At 39.1% G+C, this 23565-nt stretch overlaps 3 protein-coding genes across 3 annotated transcripts; all 3 read right to left on the reverse strand.

Annotated features, from left to right (window-relative positions):
* Positions 1-2735: 2735 nt before the first annotated feature.
* Positions 2736-4272, reverse strand: gadd45ga (growth arrest and DNA-damage-inducible, gamma a). Its single transcript, XM_015024087.1, has 4 exons — positions 4130-4272; positions 3917-4018; positions 3593-3803; positions 2736-3473 (listed from the first exon to the last, which is right to left on the reverse strand). Exons 1-4 carry the CDS (start codon positions 4180-4182, stop codon positions 3360-3362), a joined length of 480 nt encoding a protein of 159 aa, XP_014879573.1. The 5' UTR covers positions 4183-4272; the 3' UTR covers positions 2736-3359.
* A 5944-nt stretch (positions 4273-10216) lies between these two features.
* creb3l3l (cAMP responsive element binding protein 3-like 3 like) lies at positions 10217-14915 on the reverse strand. Its single transcript, XM_015024066.1, has 10 exons — positions 14819-14915; positions 12769-12909; positions 12296-12683; positions 12071-12180; positions 11814-11906; positions 11432-11538; positions 11222-11290; positions 11048-11132; positions 10848-10941; positions 10217-10712 (listed from the first exon to the last, which is right to left on the reverse strand). Exons 2-10 carry the CDS (start codon positions 12907-12909, stop codon positions 10309-10311), a joined length of 1491 nt encoding a protein of 496 aa, XP_014879552.1. The 5' UTR covers positions 14819-14915; the 3' UTR covers positions 10217-10308.
* Positions 14916-16649: 1734 nt separating this feature from the next.
* nim1ka (NIM1 serine/threonine protein kinase a) lies at positions 16650-22213 on the reverse strand. Its single transcript, XM_015024076.1, has 6 exons — positions 22097-22213; positions 19991-20318; positions 19709-19821; positions 18597-18718; positions 18369-18515; positions 16650-17750 (listed from the first exon to the last, which is right to left on the reverse strand). The coding sequence occupies exons 2-6, from the start codon at positions 20275-20277 to the stop codon at positions 16992-16994; spliced, it is 1428 nt and encodes a 475-aa protein (XP_014879562.1). The 5' UTR covers positions 20278-20318; positions 22097-22213; the 3' UTR covers positions 16650-16991.
* Positions 22214-23565: the final 1352 nt, after the last annotated feature.

Genomic DNA, 23565 nt, shown 5'->3' on the forward strand with positions numbered 1-23565 from the left:
ATCAGCTGTGTGACGCATGATTTCAACAGGTAGAAAAAGAAATAAAACGATCACCACTACATGTTGTTTACCAATGTTCCATGCTGGAGCTGAAAACGGTAATGTTTCAGAGTCACGGCACACATCTGTCTGGTCTCGCTCCTTCGCTTTCAGTCTATCGTAGCTCTAAATCTCTGGCTCAGACTTTGTGCAGACAGTCAGCTGCCTCAGCAGTCTGGACTGTTGCTCCAGGCTTTGGCACCACAGCCAACATAGGGAGAAGATGTTTGTTAACTCTGTGCAAACAGCAGCCACAGCAGAGACTGGGACTCCTTTCCACCAGACACAGTGAAATTTGCTGTGTGTACACCAGCAGCCAGGTATGCTATTGTTCTCCAGTCTTGCAGAAGGGAGGCTAAATTAAAGCTCCACTGGATACAAAGCAAATCTGAATAATCACAACAAACATCAGCGCAATATTTCTGAAAACTGGGTCAAAATTGTGCTAACCAATACAGCTCCTGCTCTGCTGTAATCACAATATTATAAAGATCTGTGTTTACTGTATAGATTGTTAACAGTGAAAACTTAAACAGCATTGCTCTCATCTCAGACTGTTATTATTGCTTTCTTTCCAAAATTAGGTCAAAATTAGAGACAACTGCTGCAAGACAGTTTAGCCTCATGTGAACAGGTTGAGTTATCTTAAATCAGTTTTTTTTTTTTTTTTTTTGGTTTGCATCTAAAATATTTTTGTATGCCTCCTACAATAATGATTGGATGGGACTTTTACTAGTAAATATGTGTACTAGATACTGTGTTTCAGCTTTCAGTCATGTTCAAGTTTCATGTTCAATCACCCCTGAGTTCAGAACGCCACAGAATACCGCAGAATAGTATTAGTGCCTCAACAGACCAGTGTTTCTGTTTATCAGACTGAAATCACCATCTGCATTTTTCACACTGCTATGGGAATGATGACTAGTTGTTTTTTTTTTTTGTTTTGTTTTTTTCAGCAGTTATAGTAATTTAGAGAAATTTGAATGTAGGTAAGCATACAAGTGAAGAGAGTAAAACCCATGGAAATTCCCTCTAGTGATTGTCTGCAAGTTGCATTTTAACATAATTCTGTCTAAGAGAAGCTTCCTCTGTTCTTAGAATGCTGCGCAGTTACCTCCATTAGTCCCAGCTCTCTCTCTCTCTCTCTCTCTCTCTCTCTCTCTCTCTCTCTCTTTCTCTCTCCGTGCGTGTGCACGTGTGCACGTGTGTGTGTGTGTGTGTGTGTGTGTGTGTGTGTACTGTTCAGGGTTGGCCAAATGTGCACATACAGAGGTGTAAGCTCATGCTTGCTCATGCAAGTGCACGTACAGGTAAGAATGCCCAGCAGTTGGATGGAGGCTGAAGACCCTTGCCAAGAAAATTGCAATGATTTCCTTTAAGGGCTGCCATGGCTTTGATGTGGGCCACAGGTTACTGTCAGCCTCAGGTCTGAGGCAACCACAACAGGCAGACACCTTCCCCTTACCCTACCCACCACTAATGACCGTCATTCTCTCACCACTACGCTGCAATTTCTTTCCACTTCTTAGAACATGTGTGTATCTGCACCTGCAGAAATGTTGACAATGTACGCAAGTAGATGGCTTGTACTTTCTTAATGAAACATTTAAAGTCTGATATGCAGTTGGGTTTACTTCTTATTTTTCAACTTTTTGGCTATTTATGTGCCATTACAAACATACATGTCAATATATTAGGACTTTATATGTAGAAACTCCATAAAACTTACTAAGACATGGCTGTACCAAAGCTCAGGTGTAACAATCTTCAAGGTTGCAATGATTTGTTTACTCCACAATACAGACTTTTATGCAAAAGTGGCAAGAAGACAGCCACACAGGGTTTGCTGTTTTGCTACAAGCCATGTGAGGGACACAGCAAACATGTGGCAGAAGGTGCTCTGTTCAGATGAGATGAGTCAGATGCACCAATTTGAAAATGTACGTCCAACAGCAGAACATGATGGTGGCTGCATCATGCTATGGGGGTGCTTTTCTTCAGTCGGGACAGAGAAGATGGATGGAGCTATGCAGGGCAGCTCTTTAAAGAAAGCTGTTAAAGGCTGCAAAAGACTCAATTTTCAGAATTTCACATTCAATCGGAGGAATAGTCAAACAGGTATGCTATTGAAAATGTGTCTTCGCAGACCCAGTAGTACATCAAAACTGATTAAGCCTGGATGGTCAAAAGTCATTTCCTAGATGTGCAAAGCTTGTAGAACCGTGAGGTGGTCTGATGCTTGTCTTTAACGCTCACAAAAATGTTGAAAACTATTATTTTATTCCCCTTTGGAACAGTGTAGTACTTTCTAAGTCTTTTGCACAAAACTCAAATACTTTTAGTTTTCATTTGTAGCTTAGTGAAATGTGAAAAAGATCAAGGGGTGTGAATAGTTTTGCAAGGCACTGTAAGTCAGTACCTGCATGCACACACCACATTCTGGATGATTCTCATTTTTCGTCGCTCACTCCCTTTCTAAGTCACCAAATCATTTGATCTTTACTTTTCTGCCACCCACATTTAACTCCTTCACTCAGACTGTGAAATCAGTCACACAGCACTTCCTGACTTTTGTGTGTCTGCAGTGTGATGCAGGTTCCCACATACTGCTGCAACGTATGTTAGCTCTAGATACCATGGAACAGACTGATTGTGAAAACATAATGCGTAAAGAACTGAAACTTCTGAGAGGAGAGGAAGTTTGGTCTCAAATGTTTATTCAGAAAACATTCAAAATGCATACAATTCAAATAGTTATTGCATCGTTTTTATGCATATCTGAAAGTAAATACAAATAGTCCATGAATGTCTTGCTGGACAAGATGCAGCTAAAACAAAATAATAATCAGGATTTGCAAGCTGAACAATTGCTTTTCCCAAGAACTTCCTGATTAATATATAGCTGTATTAAACAAGTAAAGTCCACGTAGACTCTTTTGGACACCATCTTCAGAACCAGGATCTGACTAGCTTCGATGTGATCAGATTCAGTCCAACTTCCACACGTTCCCAAGTCCAGTGCATCTTTCCTCTGCAACCTGCTGCCCAGTACATGCTCCTAATACTCGGCAGCCAGGTCACCAATTAATGCAACATCCAGCACACTCCAGCTCCTTCTCAGTGTCCACATGATCCAGTCAACACCTGACCTCTGGACTCCAGCCGTCGCCAGTGGGCGATGCAGACCCAACATGCTGACCCAGAATGCTCTGGATTGGGGTGCAGTCACAGCCTCTTAATCCAGACAAGTGAAGCAGAAAGGCTTGACTCCATCAACTGAAGGTTGACTTTTTCGTTCCATCATCCTGGGAACTGTCTCTTCAGCGCTCTGGGAGTGTGATGGCTGGCACCCAGTCATAGGCGCTGTGGCTCTCCTCGCAGAACAGGCTCAGCTTGTCCAGAGCAGGGTCTTTCCACGGGTTTGCACTGGGGCTCTGGAATAAAGCACAAATGAAGACATTTAGAATCGTGACGAAAATGAGATCATTTACTGATAAGTGGTGCATGCATGACTAAGTGGCTGCAGTGCACAGCAAGTCCATAGTGAACGTACCGTGACGAGAATGCAGTGCGCGTCCTTGGGCTCGCCGCTGTCGTCTGCGCCCACCAGGTCGGCCAGACGATCAATGTCGTTGACCCGCACCACGTTGATGTCGTTGTCAAAGCAAAAAGCCTGGATGAGGGTGAAGTGGATCTGGAGCGCGATGTCGCACTCGTACTCCTCATCCGTGGCGAGGACGCAGAATGCCACGCTGTCTGGGTCGCTGTGCGGGGAAAAGATGAGACAGGTGATTAGTTGCACATCCTCGCACGCTTTTCAGCTCAACCCGTTCAAACTGCCATTTGCACTTCACAGAGAAAGAGACTGGATACTCACACATTCATGACTTTTGCAGACTCGTAAACTCCAACTGTGAGGTAGTCTTGCTTCTTAGCGGCGATCAGCAGCTCCTCTAGGGCTGCGCCTGCACTTTGCACCCTTGAAAGAAGAAGAACGCACATCGTCAGAACACTGTGTGCAGCTAAAGAGGCAGTGCACTCAGAGATTAAGCAGCTTCAGTCGTGTTCAGCAATATAGTCAAAAATTTACCTATCAGCTGTATCCATTGTGTTTTCTTGTCCGTGGATTTCTTCCAGAGTCATAGTTATAATAAATCCAAGTGTGATCGAGTCGTTCAGTGATCCAGTAATAGTGCCGTGCTCTTCCCCGTGCTGTCTCTTGTTTTATTCTGAGCTCGGAAAAAGCCTGTGGGTGGCTTTATAGCCACGGCGGCGTAGTTTCTCGGCAATGGGCGGTCCTTCAGGGCCCCCCTTTTCTCTGTAGTGTTCCAACCATTGGCTCGGAGCAGCCGGGGTAAAGCGAGGGTAAGGAAAGCAAAAGTCCCCGGCCGTTTTTTTTTTTTTTTTTTTTTTTTTTTTTTTTTTTTTTTTTTTTTTTTTTTTTTTTTTTTTTGTGCTGGAGCTGTTGAGCTGGAGCTGTTAACCCCACGTGGGCTAGATTTCACGGTTTCAAGAAATTCCCCACTCCCCCTCCCACCGCTGATTCCCTACACCTTGGCTTGTCAACATCCAACATCACCAGAATGGACAAAAACTAAAAGTCCTGTTTACAGAAGACTGATACAAAGAAGTCTGAATCATGTGAGTTCAGTTTGGACACAATGTCATTAAAGAGAATCCTAAAGTATTTAAGACACATGTCAACTGTTCAAAGCTCAGTGAGATTCTTCTCCAGTTTGTGGAATCATTGGCGCTTTAGTTTATATATCAGTGATTGATTATTTCATTATATATTTTGATTTTTCTTTTTTTTTATTGTTCTTGTTTTTGTCTGTTTATGGACCATAATTGTGTCTAAATAAAGAGATTGATTGATTACCTTTCTACATTTTGCTATTCACTAATTTGCCTACATTATCAACATTACGTTGTATCCTTGATGAAGAATCATTGTTTGCCGGTTTTGTAACTGTTATGCAGCAGCTGATATTTTTCTGACTATTACGACACCCATAGGGGGCACTGTGAGGATAATTTCACATGATTAGCAACAGGCAGACAGTCCTGTGAAGAGACTGGGTCATGCATCCTGTCTGGTTTTTGGTTTGGGCGGAGGGTGTCGCAGTCTAGTGGGACTCCAACAGAACACCAAATCAGTTTCATTTCCCCCTCTAGTGTATTCAGCAGTGATAAGCTATTCCCAGAAATGTAATAATAATGACATATAATTAGAAGAAGAAGATTAGATGAATGCATGATTAACTTGGTAAATAAATAAATAAAAATAATTTAAAAATTCTAAATCACAAACTTCATAATGTTTTCTAAAAACTTTTATTTGCAAAATACTTACATTTATTTTTGGCTCCGATCCTCGTTTATGCTAGTTGAGTCTCACAAAATTTCACTATAATAACAAAATGACAATAAAAATTGTACTGAAAATGCCTTAAATTCGACACACTGTACTAACTGAAGGATTTGCTGGGTTAAAAGATCAGAAGGAAAAAAAAATGAAATGGACAAAAGCATAGGGTGTGTGAGATGTCTGCCTTTAGAGGTTTCATTTCTTTAAAATATTAAGATTTTTTACAGACTGTTTAGCAGGATGTTAATAGGACAGCTGGTGTCAGCCTTTTTAAAAATTAAAACATATTATGGTGCTGCAGGTGGAATGCAGTGAGTGATCCCAGTAGAGAAACAGATACCTTCCATGATAAACATTGGAAGTGTATTTTAGGGTAAGTACTTTCCCAGCACGGGGAATCACTGCTAAGGTTTTATATAGCAAACTTTCCCTGCCCGCCCTCCATTTGCCCCTAATAAACAGCTTTCCACTCTGTTACTCAACCTGCCACACTGCTTACAGTCAGGCAACAGAACCCTCCAGTAAGAGAAATCTCCAAGCCTAACCTGACCCTAATAATGAGGCGAGACTTCTTGAAGTCTCTTAAAGGAATACACTCTGTGAACTTCTGGGTTATTCATTTAACCCACACACAGTCAAAAACTGGATGGGTTTAACTAAACATCGATTGAGTCAAAAACAGTTGACAAGTTTCTTGGGTCACATCTGAAATGAGAAGGAGAATCATTGTTCTTCATACACTGCCATCTGGAAAATTGGTGGAATTTGCTAATTGTACTGACACAAGCCATATAAGTAAGCTGTAGCATGTTTCTATGCAATTTATGTGACCAAACACAAAAGAAACATGCTCACAGTTGAAGGCTGCATTATGTGTCCCTGTGATTTAATAAGACAGAAACCAAGTGCCGATAAATACTTCATACCTGTAACTTTTGCTATATTTTCCTCCCATTATAACCATTTTTTTTGGCCAATAAAAATCATAGTAATATTACTATTTATATGTTATATCCGAATTTTGTTATCCAAATGAACTTGTCAATAACAATGCTTTTCTGTGGTCATTTTCAGTGCAGTCAAAAATAAAATAAAATAAATCATTCATTTTGGGTTTGCAGGTGTTAGCACTGTTGCCTTGTAATAAGAAAGTTCTGGATTTTTCATGGCTAAAACACACATGTTGTCCCGACTGGCCACTCTAAATTGGTATGAGTGTGTAGATGCATGACTCTGTACTGCTGCCTCTAGCCTGGTGCCTCTGCATGATTGGGATTTCTGCATAGAGGTTTATTAACTATACTACAAACTAGTTTGAGTGTGTGCACAGATGTGTGTCACTGTGTTTCCCTGTGATTGATTGTGACCTTTTGAGCGTGCATCATTCCATTCTTACCTAATGACTGTTGGAGATTGACACCAACGCCTTTTTGCTAATTGTTGTTTTGTTTTTTTCTCGTTGTTCCTTGGCTAAACATGACCCAGATCGGATCATGTTTAGCCTTGCAGTTTTCAGAGTTTAGCCCAAGCAGCCAATTGACAACACACGCCACTTTTTGTTCGTACTTTTTAAAGAGTGGTGGAGTGGGGATGGGGGTGAGGGTTAATTACAGCTGCCTGGCTCGACGCGTGTCGTGTCCCCACGGACAAAAGGGAGGCGACTTAAATCCCTCCTCCGCTTCACCTGCTCCTTGTCTTTGCTTAGTGCAAAAGCATGGAAGTGTTGCATTTCTCCATACGTGCATGCGCCCTTTGTGCGCCCTCCACGCACGCGGCGACCAATGGCAGACGCCCGACAGATGTGCGCACGACCCCAAAAGGGCGCGTGCCGCGGTCAGAAGCCTTTTCAGGCCACTTTATCTTATCAGTGGTATAGCATAACACCATTGTGTATTTTTGAACAAATGCTGCCGGCTGTGTTTACGCACCGGGGGGCTACTCCTGTCGTAACTTGAAATGCTATGCCTAAAACACAATGAACAATCATTTTAAAGTATGCGTGCGTGACTCAAACTTGGACAAAATATTAACGGGAAGATTGCGACCATTTTACCTTCTGTCAATTATCACAAAGTATAACTACATGAATAATGCACCCCGTTAAGTGTTTTCATTTTAGATTTCTTATTAAATGAGTCAAAAATGTCGTTTGACATTTATCTCGATGCAAATAAGGTTGCCTACATGATAACTGGATGACTTTTCACCTGAACCGCACAACCACCCAGAGATACACAAAAACACTTGCCCCTTATTGTCAGAAACACAAGGCAATATCGCCCTCTGGCGGTCACTAGCGGATTGAACTTTCACCCACTGCGACCACAAGCCTGAACATGTTGCTGGGGCTCATGACTCATGATTCCAGCCTCACACTTGTGACTCATTTTTTATCCCGTGTTATTCCCGCACAGCTGAGCTTGCTAAGGTCAGACAAATAGCCCCAGCCTAAAGTGTATTGAGTAGAAATGTGAACAACCTAATTCCCCCTGCTCCCACACATGGACACCTCAGAAAACAACAAACTGAAGCTTTGATTTATATAAAAGTAAATCATAGAAATGAAATTACACATAGTTGCATCATCTTACCAGTTCAGATAAGCTTCAATGAGCGAAATGAAATCAGGATTCTGATTAAGCATGGTAAGGTGCAAAATGTAAGCATTTCCCAGATCTTGATCAAATCCAGTAATGAATCCATCAGCCCTCCTCACACCTATTGGTTTAATCAGCCCCCCATCCAAGCCAAGACAACTTTAGCATTTCAATAACAGCACAACAGACCAAAGTGCTGAGCAGACATTCATCTATTGGTTCGTCTAAGTTCAGGCAGAACCCTGAAGACCTGCACAAACAGGCTACAAATCAGTTCATTTCCTCTAACCTGTGAACATACTGTAGTCACACCAACACAGATGACTGTACAGAATCAAAGGGAACCCTGGACTCTTTAACTGCAATGTTTTACATTGATTGGTGCAATATTGGCAATCTTATCTTGGTTTTATTTTAATCACGGTGCATGGGTGTGTGTTTAAATGTGTTTTTTTTCTTACTTTTAAATGCAGTGATTTTCTACGTACAGTATTTACACATTAAATTCCAGCTGCAACTGGATCACTTCAAACAGTTGATTGTACATTGTACAGCGTCAATATAGGTTATCATCTATCGGTTTATCAGGCTGATCATTCACCCATCATTAAGTCCAGTTCATGGGTGAATGATCAGCCTTCTAGCCATATGTTAATTTACCCATAAATCCACCTGTTGATATGAGTTTATATGGGAACCTAATGAGTCAAAAATGTTAGTTGACATTTTTTAACTGAAAAGCAGCTAATAATTGACATTCTCTTCTCAACAAGTGTGATGTGTTGGTTTTATAAATGAGTCAGCAGAGGGCAGTAGAAAGCAGAAATCTCAGAATGATTTTAAAAATCTTAGTGAAGAACCACCTAATTCAGAAAGTATTCTCTGGAGTGATTGCAAAGAACCTTACTAACTGTAAAGCAAAAATGAAAATAGCCTCTCTTTGAGCCTATGCTGGAAAGTATAATGAGTCATTTGCCTGTTGTGTTGGAACAGACCCAGACAACTGGGTCACTTGTAGCTGGACAACGGCAAAAAAAAAAAAAAAAAAAAAACAAGAAAAAAAGCTCCTGGAAAAGGCAGGGTAGTCGAAAAGAAATAAACAAAAGTTTGTTCTTATTTATAAAAAAAAGTTTATTATAATAGATATTCAGACATTTAGTTTGTATGTACAGAAAAAAGTAACAATCATATATTCTATTTACATTTCATTCTCGGACTGTCAAACGTCAGTGCATTTGCTTTGACATGACTAATGTTGAAAATCTCATTTCACGTGAATTATACCAAAGACGTTCCAGTACAATTTAGAATCCATTTGTCACTGACGGTAACAAAAAAATATATACAAAAAAAAATAAAATAAAATAAAATATTTCACTGACGAAACAGATCATTACATCTTTGAGTATACTTTACTGCAAATAGTTCACTGAGCAAATATTTATTAATCCCCTTCTTAATACACGTGAGTGAAAAGGTGTTTTAGACTTTTACAAAGAAAGACAATTTGACGAGCTGGTAAAACATTTTACAGCAGACTGGGCATCACTAACAATTATAAACTAAGGAGCTCGTGGGCATTTTTTCTATTTTTCCTTTCGCTTTACTGTACAAAAAAAAAATATCAAGAGCATTTTAAAATTATAAAGCACATGGATACCCTTGGTACAAGGGAAATGCTAACACACTTTACTAGTCTTCTAAATGGCCAAATGTCCTGCAATGGCTTAAGCAATAGATACAGTGGTCAAACAACCACTTTGTTCAAGCTTTATGAGTCAAGCAGCTTTTCTTCTACAATACAATCTATGATGGAGGGCTGGACTTTTACTCATGGTTTTGAAGGAGCATGTCAATACTTGCTGAAGGCAAAATTAAAATGTCTCTCCGCTAAATCTTGTATATAAAAAAGTGTCATTGTTCCCCAGTGTGCAAATTTAGATCCATTACTTTTGGTCATCACATTGTAAAACAAGTTAAAAACCCCTTGGGGCTACTTCAGTAGCATGTGGCCTGCAGTAGATCAGAAATTGATATAATGGCAACGCTGACCCTTTTTTTTAATATAGAAACATTCAGTAGTTTATACTGTGAAAGTTTCTTCAGTTCTTCAATGAAATCAGATAAAAGGTGCACAAAAAAAAAAAAAAACTGCAATAAATGAGAAAAGCAGTGAAAAACAGGGAATACCCTGTCTGGACAGATAGTAGTATTTTTACCTTCATCCTTATTTTAAGCTTAATCTTCCCTCATTTAACAGTTAAAAAAAAAAGTCTCCCTCTGTCTAATGATTTAAAAATGCACCTACATCTCATCAGAGCGGTGCTGCTGTAAAATGACAGACGGGGGGCTTCGGTCGATCCAGTTCTCTTTAGATCCCGGCACGTCATACGCCACAGCAGTCGCCACCACGGGATCAACGGACCCTTCCTTTAAAGGACCCACGCCGCCAGGCGACCCCGGCGTCATCTCTGCCGCCTGAGCGGGACTTGGGAAGTCTGCTGAGGAGTTGCTGCTGACGCCAGTCTCGGAGTCAGATTGTTCCACCCTCTCGTAGTCGGGGGTGTGGTTCTTCTGACCGCCTGAGAAGATGGCCTTGGTGTTCTCCACTACTTCTGACACCAAGACAAGTGGATCATCCTCAGTCTCCAGGTAAAACGTAGGATCTGTGTTTTCTGATGGCACTGAGCGCAAGGTCCGGGAAATGACTGTGATAATGAGCAAACGATATTTTTTTCAAAAACAAGCCACAATAGTGGGAAAAATAGCTTTATTTTGGCAATACGACAGAGGAAAAACATTTGCTTCAGGGTCAAAACAAAAGGAGCCATAGTGCAACTCACCGGATGATGGTGTGAAGGACTCCTTCTGTTGAGTGCTTCCACCAAATGGATTAACGGACGGAAAGATGATGAGACAGAAAGAGAGCAGGAACACCTGAAGGAGGCAAAGACAAACAAAGTGTGAAAAAAAACAAAAAACCCAGCAAAATGTTAAAGCGTAATAACAAAGATGAACACAACGCCTTTGCAGACAAATTTACCATAACACAAGTGCTGGTTGTGCTGGCCTTCAAAGTAGACATCTTCACTATAGCCTGGAGTTTCCTCAGTTGCTCAATCAGAGAGCTATAAAAAAAACCCAGAAAGGACACATTTAGAGTAATGATGCTTGTTGTTAAAAAAGGAGCAAAGGCGGAATGTCCAAGACTTCTTACATGTTCTGTTTCTGAAGCAGCTGGACTTTCTTCTGAAGTTCCAGGTTGTGTGCAGTGCAGACAGCAACCCTGTGGAAGAAAGTCATTCAGTAATTAGTCCCATTATGTTTGTACCAACACTGTGCAGATACAATTTGAGCCTTATAGCACTTATACCACCTATAATCCCGATTTCCCCCCCAAATCTGTTAAATTATCTTTGTAGCTCACCTGTTTTCCAGTCCATCAACATACACCTTCTTCTTCTTGCGGCTCTCCTGAGCAGACTGCTTGTTGCGGATCTTCCTCCTGATCCTCTTCAAAGTCCTCTCCTCTGCCTGTCAACCAAAGTAAAGGAGGCTTTCAGCGCAATGCTGACATGACAGCAGCAATGTGCCTTAAACTGCTGCGCCACAGAGAAAAACAAAAAGAAGATTTTAATGTTTTCTTGCAAAAACAACAACAACAAAAAAAAACAAGGTGTCACTTCTGAGAAGGTACGTAAAATAAACATCTAGAATTGAAAGAGGTATGAAACGAAATCCACATGTGGTCAGAAATATTCAATGTTCTGTGAGGGGACAATTAGACACAGATAGAAGCTCACAATTACCTTAGTGAGAGGCATGTGCTCGGGAATGGTGGCTCCTTCTTTAGCCAAAAGCCGCTTCTCCTCCTCAGTGAGAACAATCTCCTTGAACTGGAACTAGACGGAGAAAAATCAAAGTACTGAAACGGTATTCATTTAAACAAACGTAAATACTTAAATATCACGAATCGGTGCCTTTCTAATAAACAAAGTGTTTTTAATCACAGTTATTTTAACTGCATTATTGTTATGCTAAATATCTGCAAGCATGTAAAACTAACCTGGTCTACTTTGGTTAGCTGAGCCAAATCATGTGCAGAATTCTCAATGGCCAAGGTACAAGGCAGCTCAGTGGTGAAGTCCTCCTCCATGGCATCACTCACCAAGTCGTCTGTTACAAGAGAGTCGTTTTAAATCAGTTTAATCTGTATGTTTACGTAAGTTCTTGTGGTTAGGTTTTTTTTTTTATTATTATCATTATTATTTCAAACCTCCACAACACCCACCCAGATCAATGAAGACATCTGTATCTGGCTTCTCTGCCCTGACACTCTCCAGCACGTCCATATCTCTGACTCCGTTCTGCAGCAGAGAGTAGCTGTGATCCGCATGGACCGACAAGGCCTCAGGGCTCTCTGCTTGCAGCGCTTCTGAGGTAAGGGTGGGGTCAGAGTGCACGGGGCTGGGGTGAGAATAGCTGGGACTGGGTACTATGTCGCTTTCACTGCCGTGCGGACTTCCCAGAGTGTTGTTGTTTCCGGCGCCCGTGCTGCTGTCGTCAGAAATGCCACTGTCGCTCCCCAGCGGGGAATGAGACGGACAGAAGGCCTCCACGTTGTCATCTCCGTCCAACAAGCTGGACAGGAAATCTTCAGTATCCATACCTGTCAACATCTGCAGACAAAAATAAATTCCACTGGTTATAATTGAAGACAAAAGTAATGCCTTGGATAGCTGGTTGAGGCGCTTGAAGCCTTACTTCTTGCTCAGACAGCCAGGATTCAATAAGCCCATCTTCATCCTGAAAGAGGGGCTCAGTGCATCCGTTGTTGCCGTCTTGAAACAGCAGCCCGATGAGATCTGCCCCATCCATGTCTGGAAGGTCCTCAGTGGCTGACATCTGTGACAGAACATCATTTATCATGTCACAAAAGATCAAATAATATGAGAGTTTGGCTGATGGCTGGTTGGTGTATTAATGAGGGAAAACATTAACATCAACTGCGAGAAACATCTGCTCTCACAAATAGTTTTTATTGCATTATCAAGTTTTTATAGCATTTGAATGGTTTCACATCATTGCCACACACTTTATTTTTACTTGGATTGTATGCAGTAATAATCCAAAACAAAGGCACAAGTGTTTAATGGACTAAAACAAACAAAAAACATACATACTACTATATCGCCATTCAACTGAACTAACAGGTCAGACATTGATCAAAGAAGCAACTAATTCAACAAAGGCAACATTGCAAAACTTTTTTGGCCTACATCCAACGTACACATAACATACGTGAGGCAGATAACACAATGAAATATGGAGGTGGCAGCATCATGCTGTGTGGACATGACTGGACTGGGAATCAACAATGCTAACACACATCCAGAGCTACCAAGAATTAAATTCAGAATTTGAGGCACGACTTGACAAATGCTGCAGCAAATCTCATCAAATCAAAATGAGTTTAATCCATTTTGCATAAAGAACTGAAAACTTTCAGCCTGACAACGTACAAAGCTGATACAGACCAGCAGTTGGATTTGGAATAAGATGTGGGGTGAGGAGGGATAAATACAAACACAACAGAGATATGTTCATAATTTCAAAACCTTATTTCATTGTTCTTCAACCTAGTTTTGCAATTCTTTGTGTTGTTTTTTTTTTCCCACATACAATCTCCACAACTTCCATCAGAGTTTGTGGTGCTAATAGGGAAAAAAAAAAACATTAAAATACTCAAGGGGTATGAATACTGCTGAAAACCACTGTACATATCACAGAAATCCACCAGGTCCCACTACCTGGAGTCAAAGTGCATGTAAAAATATTATTTATGCTAATTTAATGTTTTTATTAAAAATAATTTTCAATTTTAGTACACCACTTCCATGGTAGGGCTTTATAATGAGTAGTTAAGTTCAGCCAAATCAAAACAAATCAAAGCATTTTACTACTGCTGCGCAGCGGCAGCCACGTGGCCATTCACGCTTTTCAAAAATAATTTGTATTATATTTTTTGTGCTGCATGAACGTGTATGCATCTGTAGATGAAGAATTTAATGCGCTTTAGATGATAAAGTATGGTGATGTTTTGTTATCGCAACAGCCTCGCGATTACAACAATGCGTCAGAACAAAGGGGATCTTTCTCTGAATCTTCTCAGCCTATGCTGCATTTGATTCCACGTGTGGCCTCCAGACATAGGTTGAAGCCTATTTTCTCAGATCAACAGCAACAATTTTAATTAAGTTAGTTAAAAGTAAATGGACTGTCTCTTCTGAAGCAGTTGACAACGTGGTACAGTGCGTCTGTAAACCGTCTAATGTTGCATCATCTTAAACATCTCAGCATGACCTCATCCGATGATGTGCCCCGCCCCCTTACCCCTCTCGCAGGATCTGATAGAGCATCAAATGTCAAAACAAATAACACCCATAACAAATGGATTAATAAAAGGAAGGTGGTCAAAAGGTTAAAACAAAAACTGATTTTCGGCTTGATTAAGCGTGTTTTTGCTTTGGTTTTAAACCGCACCAAAGCATTGCAATACATGTCATGTTATGTTAAACTAAGATTAAAACGGAAAACGAGGGAGCTGTTTCGAGGAGATAAAGCATAATGTTTATTAAAAATACCACGAAAATGCAGCTGCGTTATTAATTCCAGCAAAAAGTAAGGAATATTTTCAGAGTAACACTGACTTAGCTGTTTTAAGAATTATGTTAAAGGCGTGGCTCCTTTGAAAACATAAAAAAACACTACCAAACATCCTAGTATTGGTGGCAAAAGAAGCACATTTTCTTACCGTTTGGTAGCAGAAGATGATATCAACTCAAACAAGCTCGTACGAATGCGTTTTGGTTTCTCAGCTTTTTTCTTCCGCTACCGTGTACAGCCGGCCGGAGCTTCCTCCTGAAAACACCTTCCAACGAGGCAAAAAACGCGTCATCACGCAAAGGCGGAAACGAATTTGGTACGTAGGTTTTTTGGGTGTTCATGGGAAATGTAGTCAAATGCTTAATAAGCTAGTTTGTAAACTGATCTATTTAGACGTTTTGTGAATATAAAACCTTACTACACGAACAAAATCATAAAAAGTATCACATAAAAGTAGTTCTATAAATAAATTATATGATATATTTAGTAAAGTGAAAATTTATTATTAAATAAAAATATGTAGTAAAATGTTATCTATTTTTGCAGGATCTAATATGGTAAAGCTATATTCTACTGTGTAATATTACAAAAAAAATATAAATCAGTTTAATAAAAAAAACAGTAATTTAAAATTCAGGTGAATGGACCTTTTATTGCTATTGTTATAGATTTACAGCCCATTTATCATTAAGAAGTAATAAAACTTCTCAAACTGCATTAAGGTTAGTCAAATTCAAAGACTAGATGTTTGTGTTTTGTTTCCCCTATAAGCTATACTTCTTGGTAAACTATATTTAGTTACATAAAAAACTGCCTGTACAGTTTATAAAGCAAAACATATACACATTTTAGCAATAAAGCTTACAATTATGTTTCTCTTTTCAATTTAAAGCAATATTATACTGAATAACAATTCACAGAATTATAACAATGCTCTTGTGAAAAATCTCTTTCTAGTAATGTTAGTAATAGTCACAACAATAAGGTACTACTAGCATGTGATACACAGGCTGTGTACTGTACATTAAAAAATAAATAAATTATGAAAAGTTCTTGTGCTACGGAAAATTAATAAATTTTTTCGTTACACATATACAATAGTATATGTGTAGAATATATTCTAACATTACATATTAGAGTAATTATAAACCAAAGTTATCTATAAAACTAAACTATTTGTTGATTAAAAAAAACCTAACTAAATATACATTAATTACTGATGGGGTGATAATGCGAGCTAATCAAAGTTTTCTACATGAAACTCAATTAGATATAAAGAGATGAGCTTTTTTGTTGTTAGCGTTTATTCTTCAATGAACAGAAGCAGTTAAGTTTTCATTTGACATTTATTTCAATCAGCACATTAGCATTGACATGGCATTGCATGATGTAGCGAATCTGATGTTCAGCCTCAGGCCTTGAACCTGAAAGTAACGTTTTACCACATTAATTAATCTTCTGTTAGTTGGTTTACCTGTAATGAAATCTTATCTTAGTGTACCGGTACTCGCCTTGTTTTTAGTCAAAAAGTTAGTCAACAAATTGAGGTTAATGAGGTAAATATTTGGAACATCTCATAGAGATACATCACATGTGATCCTTTCACCTGTATCATTACTGAAACCAATTTGATTTCAAAACAATGACAAATAAGGCATTTCAGAAAATTGCACTTAAACATCAAATATACCACGTTTACTGCACTGAATGGATGTTTTTGTTTTCATATTACTGATATCGAGCCTGCCCTGCGACAGACTGGCGACCTGTCCAGGGTGTACCCCGCCTCTCGCCCGGAACGTTAGCTGGAGATAGGCACCAGCAACCCTCCCGACCCCACTGAGGGACAAGGGTGTTCAGAAAATGGATGGATGGATGGATGGATGATATCGAGCCTTTTTTAGGGTGTTAAATTGGTGCCTTTCAACCTGGCAATAATTCCAATAATGAGCACAGAGCTGATAACTAACAGTGTATTGTCTATATGACCCAAATGAAATTATTAGTACTCTAACCATTATATTGACTTTTAATTATTTACATTCCATACCTTGTTAAATCTGATAAAAAATTCATTTCAAAACAAAAACAATATAAAAAAACTTAATAAACTTTCTGCAGCCTTCTCACAGAGACTAGATTCAGAAGAAAAAGAAAACATACTAAGTAAGAAATATCAAGTTTCAGCAGCTCGATGAGGTCTTAGTACGATTACTTTGACATATACTACTGGACTGAAAAGCTTTGCTAATGCAGTCTGTGCAATTTAACCCCAGGCTGCATAATCATTGAATTTCCATAGTAAAGCTTAACTTTTTTTGTCACAGAACTACACACAGTTTAGATGTGTGCCGCAAACTGCGATACACTTTTAGTCGCCCCTTTTTATTTGATGTAGTTGGCCCGACTTTCTGTGTAACGGCAGGCGTTCTCTCAACCACCCGCTTCTTCTGAGCCCGGTGTAGCAAGATCCGATAGACCCCAGTGATGGAGCTTCTGCAGTCTTTTCCCTGGTTGTTGAATATGTGCTCTGAAGTGATTCCTAGAGTCTCTAATGCAGCCTTTACCTCCAGCTCTTCCTCCAGCAGTTCAGCTGGTTTGTTCTCAGCAAGGTGAGATGGATCTAGCTTACAAGGCTCCATGGCACATGGGAATTCCACAGGGAGCAGCCACTCACAGCCCATCATTTGCTCCACTGTATAGCGGTCCGATGGGACTGGCTGGAGAATCCCCCTGATGAGCCTCTGGCATGCCTCGGGGACCCATGGGGGAAGCACGTAGGCTCCCTCCATGATGCATCTCTTCAGTTTGGCCACAGTGTCTGCCCTGAATGGCATGGTGCCGGTCACCATAAAAAACAGCATGACCCCCAAAGCCCAAATATCTACGTAAGCTCCTACATAATGCTCATCCCGGAAGAGTTCTGGAGCCGCATAAGGTGGAGAGCCGCAGAAAGTGTTGAGCGTCTCATCGCGGCGGCTCAGTGTGCTAAATCCAAAGTCCCCGACTTTGACACAAGAGCTGCTGGTGTAGAAGACATTTTCTGCCTTTAGGTCACGATGGATGATGTTATTTTCATGCTATGGGAGAAGAATAGAAATCACAGTCATAAACGTACCATCTACCTAAACAAGGTAAGAAACTAATAATGCCATGTGACGCCAACTCAAGTTAGATTAAACTGGATCTACAAAAGATCTTCTATTCTGAAATCAGTTTATAAATTTCATTAAAAAAAACTGACATGTAGATTTGATCTCTGAGTAGAGATTAAAAAAAGGCGATGCCAGACGATATCAACGACATTCCAGGGTGTGAAAAAAAAATGACTGAGATCAGAAAACTTAAATGTATTCATATCTCTGGGATATTTAGATATTTCTATCCAACCAAAATGTTTGTCACAGGAATCTCCCTCCCAAAGCATAATATGGAAAAAAGGTGCACCATTTTTGAAAAAAAAAAAGAAAAAAAAGAAAGAAAATCTGCAAGGGTTATGACCAATTTTAGCAAACTTGAATCTATTTGAAAATAAATTCAAGTGGGAAAGGAAAGTTTATTTTATGCTTAAATGTTATTTTATCTCATATTTCGGTTGCACGGCTATTGGGACTCTAAGTTACAAAATGTATTCACAGTACAATTTATTGTAATTCTACTCAAATATATTCCATTAACATACGTGTGTAAGTACTCACCATGTGTTTAACAGCCGAGAGGATCTGAGCAAAGACAATCTTGCTGTCAGTGTCAGAAAGTTTTCCTTCAGTAGTAATCTTAGTGTAGAGCTCCCCTCCACCTGCATACTCCATCACCAAGTGTAGCCGTGACAACGTCTCCACCACCTAAAAAGGACACAGACAGAGGCATAATGATCAGAATGAAGAAGGCTGGTTTTAAAAAGGAAAAGGAATCTAAAGACAAACCTCATATAGGCGTATGATATTAGGGTGGTGTAGTTTTTCCATGCTGGAGATCTCTCTTGAAAGCAACCTCTGAGTCTTCTGATCCAACTTAGTTTTGTCTAAGATCTTAATGGCCACTTTGTCTGGTTATGCCAAAGAGAGAATTAATAATCAACCAGAGCTCAATCACGTAACAGAAAGAAATCCTGTATTTTTTTTTAATTTAAATTTTAATTAACAACATATATAAAGGTACATGCATGATATTAAAAAAAACAACATACACTGGCAATCTACTCATATTAAGAGCTTTAGCTGCCCTTTAATTTTTTATTTTATTTTATACATTCCCATTTCATCTTAAAATGAAATTTAGTTTTATACATCATGGGAACTTATTTTTGAAACAGCAGCAACTTGAGGTGTACGCATAATACATTTACAATCCTAAAAAGTAAGATTAAAGATCTAAAAACTTTACATATATTTCATTTAAATACCCCAGCTGTTGGCTATGTGCCTTTAAATCATTAATAGAGATCCTTAAAACAACTCTCAAGTAACCGAATACAGAAAAGTTCTCGAGCAGCAAAATGGTGCTGAGATATCTCTTTGTGCTCCAGCATGAATTATTAAGACTGGTATTAGGCTCAGTTTCAGACGCAATATAGCTGTCAATAGAAGCATTCAAAATGCAATCCAGCTCATATTGTTTTAGAATCAGAAATAGAGTTTAAATGCAAAAATACACTAATAGAACAAAGAGGCATGAAGTCGCAAAATATACTAGAGCACCCACAGTCTGACAGAACTACACACTCATTCGTGGCCCCATCTGTAGCATTTGATGAGGCATGCAGCAATTTTAGCTGTCGCTAAGGAAACTGGAGATCTCTAATCAATCCCTTAGGTCAAGGGCAGCAGATAGTCACTGTGTTTGTGGATGAATCAGCCTCCTCACCGGGAAAAGAGCTGCTTTATAAACTATGAAACAAAAACCTCTTGCCCATTGATCACAACGACTCACTCCTGACAGAACAGAAGGCTTACTTTAAAGTTTTCGATACATGGGGCTTTGTTTGTATCTGTCTTAGGTGTTGTCGTATGGACATGACATTATTTGCACTAATTACCTTTTGTAAGAGCATGAATTCCTAGTTTGACATGGGAGAAATTTCCACACCCTATTTCGCCACGGATCTTGTAGAAGGCAATTCTTCTGCCCACTGTCAGCTCACGGACCACCCTGTGACGAGATTATGCAACACGAAATGTGTTTTTTTTTCCCATAATTTAACAAACTCATACAAGAAAGGACTGCAGTCTAAGGCAAGTCAATCAAAAATGGAAAAGGTAGCTCAAGTCCAAAGAAATGTCAGGCTGTAAAAAATAAGACTTTTTCTCTGAAATCTTACCTTTCATCCTGACACATATCCAGGTTCAGCCTTTCCAGAGGAGTTAGGCGACGAACAGTGGCTCCCTCATCATCTGTGTTGATGTCAGAGCTATCCTGCCTGTTCCAGCGGCTGTACCTTTGTCCGCCAGAAACCACAGCTGTCCCTACAGTGGACCCTCCAACAGAGTCTCCGTTAGACTCCCTGGAACCTGCTCCTGAGACCGAGCTGTTCCCAGTGGTGCCTGCTGTCCCAGCCCCAGCTTCAGCTCCATCTGGGCTGCTCTCAGACGGGTAGACAGCAGTCATCCTGCGAGGGACGCTCAGGGAGGAGTGGGCTTAGGCCATAGCTAGGAGTAATGCAGAACAGGATGCAGAACGGAAGAAGTCATTTTCTACTTTACTTCCTTTTTCATTTCTTACTTTCCTAAACTTTGAGCACCTGAAAATATCCTTTAAGTTGAATTGAAGACATCTGACTATCATCATTATACAGGCACATTTTAATGGATTAAAATAAAATTAAAAAGTAATTCTAACATTTCAGTGAATAAAGTGAAAACCATGCAGATTCAATGCACACAGAGTGAAAGAATAAAAAAATAAAAGACTAGCAAAAATCATAAGACAGAAATGTTATGTTCGGGGCAAAACAATCACAGGAAAGATTAAAAACTAGACAGATGTTATTGGAATCCCCCAAAAGGAAGGTAAAAACACATGGCTCCTTAAGCTGACTATTGCCAGAGAGAATAATCGAAGTATATTAATTGAAAGTTAAATAGAAGGGAAAATTGTGGTAGAAAAAGTGTTTGCAGGTGAACAAGGTTTGGATTGTGACTGGAGTCGGCGCTTCCAATACCCACCTCAGGATATGGGATGCAACTGTCACATTCCTTCTGTTAAGTCACTCCTAAACCAGAGTGAATTGTTTTACTTATTCATACTTACTAAAGGAAAAAGAAAAAAAAATGAAAAGAAAAATCCAAAGTCCATTTTGTCAGATAAAAGTAAATTTTGTGTTTCATTTGGAAATCAAGATCAGGGTTCAGGGGAAGAGCGGAGAGGAACATAATCCAATCTGAATAAGGTACAGTGTAAAGTTTCCACAACATTCTGTAATCATTTGGGGATTCATGTCTTCTAGTGTTGGTCGATCGATTGTGCTTTGGCAAGTCCAAAGTAAAAAGCAGCCGGAAATCATAGGGCACTTCATGCTACCCGTGCTGACAAGCTTTATGGAAACATTGATTTAATTTTCTTGTGTGATTTGGCATCTAACCACACTGCCAAAAGTACCAATAAGAGGTTATACCTAATTGACCAGCACACTGTTCTGACAAAAACTGCATGTATAATCCATTGAGTACTGTCATGAGGACAATGATAGACGCCATAACCAACACTGAAGAGTCACAGACTGATCACCTTCATGCCAAGCTGCACTAATGTAGCAATTCATCAAATAGGACCCTGTTCAAGAAGTAAGTCCATATGCTGCACTGCACCTCTGGGTCAGAATTTATTTTACTGATATTCTGTAACTTTTTTTTTTTCTGAAAAATTAAATTTTGGGTTGTAAGCCATAATCATGTCATATATAAACATTATAAATAAATCACTGAGTAATGAATCTACATTATGCATAAGTGCATAATAATAATAATAATAATAATACTAATAATAATAATAATAATAATAATAATAATAATGTGTGGAAACATTGGCATCATCATTTATTTGTGGCTCAGTGACTATGTCATGTTTCTTTTTGTTTTCTTTTTTTCTTTTGTTTTTTTTTTACTATGGACCTCTTTTGTGTCTGAAATAAAGATTGATTGATTGATTGAATAATAATAATAATAATAATAATAATAATAATAATATTGATAATAATAATAATAATAATAATAATAATAATAATAATAATACATGGTTTTAACTTATTATATTCATTATTTTGCTGTAAAATAATACAAATCTTCCTAGATTCAAAAAACAACATTTGAATGTAGTGAGACATAAAAGAAGGAAAATATAAGCAGGTACCCATTACATGGCTATTATCTGATCAAAATATACTTTTACTAACTTCAACTATGCAACAAACAGAAAAAAATAAACTTACCTTCTATTGTGTGATTCATTTTCAAGATAAATCCTTTCAGTTTTGTCACTGCATCAGTGTTGTATAGGCACTTCTATTAAAGAAGAAATATTCACAGTTTCTTTCTCTATATCAGCTCAACACATTTTTGCATCTAAGAGCCCATGTTTTATCCAAAATGTCCCAAATACGCTGCAGCCGAAGCTAGCCACAAAAGAACAACATGATCAGATTGTCACTGGATGCTTGAAGCTGTTATGCTGTTGCTTTTGGGGGATTTCCTCTGTCAATCTTCCACTTTCCCTCGCTTCTAGCCGTGTCCGAAGGTTCACCAAGGCACGTATTATCAGATTCATGCTCACTGCTGTCTCGGAGCGGGGGCGTTAATGGAGCCTTTTGTGTCTGAGTATTAATAGGCCATGAGGTGAGGAGGAGGGAAGAGGAGAAGGACGCGAGAGGTTGAAAGAGTGAGGATGAACAGGTGATTGTGTCAGGGTGCAGCCACAGAGTGACAGCCAGGACAACCTGTGAAAAGAACAAAGACAAACAGATTGCACAGATTTGAATTGGTTTTTAAGCCTACTCAGCTGCTTGGTTTCTTTAGGAGGTTTCAAATTTGAAACATGTACTTTACAGCATTATTTATAGGTTAGTACATATTTTATGAACTGCATATGACTTTTTCCCCCACAATTGTCTCATCTTGATAATGTAGCAGCAACATTACCATTGGTGGTTTTGTTTAACAAATAAATTAATAATAAATTAACATTAATAAATCGCGAACACTACCTAACACTTTTTTGCACCACTTGCACGAGAAGGCCAGTACGCATCTCTTATCGTACATTTCTTCACTCGAATGTACGATAATGCGTATTGTAATTCATAATTAGAAGCTCACTGATAGATTCAGGTTGCCATGGCAGCTGGGTTAAGCAAATCAAGATTTGGTAATAGGAAGAAAGCCTTCAAAACTACCGGTGTGACTAAGCAAAATCATTTCAATTGCAGAGTGCTCACTGTCAGCTTCTTTATTTGCGTCTGTGCATCAGTGTGGTGGTGTGGTTGAATAAGCGTGGAAGAAGGTGATAATTGTATGCTGTTCAGAAAACAAAGCTCTAACGATGCCCCAGAGGAGAAACAGAAAAAAAAAAAAAACACATTAGAGATGTAAATGAACTAGGCTTATGTAAGACACATATTTTGTATTAAATAATATGCAAAGTTTGCTCAGACAAGACACTGCACCTATCAGTTACCTAAATCAAACGTATGTTATTAACGTACAAAACCAATATAGGGCGAGCTAAAATTAGTTTCGATTAATCAATTGCTCAATATAATTTCATGGCAGTTTTAAATATACCAATACAATAACATAATATTTCAATAACTTTACATGAATTACCATGTCCTGGTTGGTTTACGGTTGTGCCACTCTCCAACCATTTCCAGATGTGTAACTGAACAGTGCTGAAACAGAGCAA

Source organism: Poecilia latipinna, unplaced genomic scaffold, assembly GCF_001443285.1.
Source record: "Poecilia latipinna isolate Pla-1442-1.1 unplaced genomic scaffold, P_latipinna-1.0 Scaffold91, whole genome shotgun sequence".
Taxonomy (NCBI): Eukaryota; Metazoa; Chordata; class Actinopteri; order Cyprinodontiformes; family Poeciliidae; genus Poecilia; species Poecilia latipinna.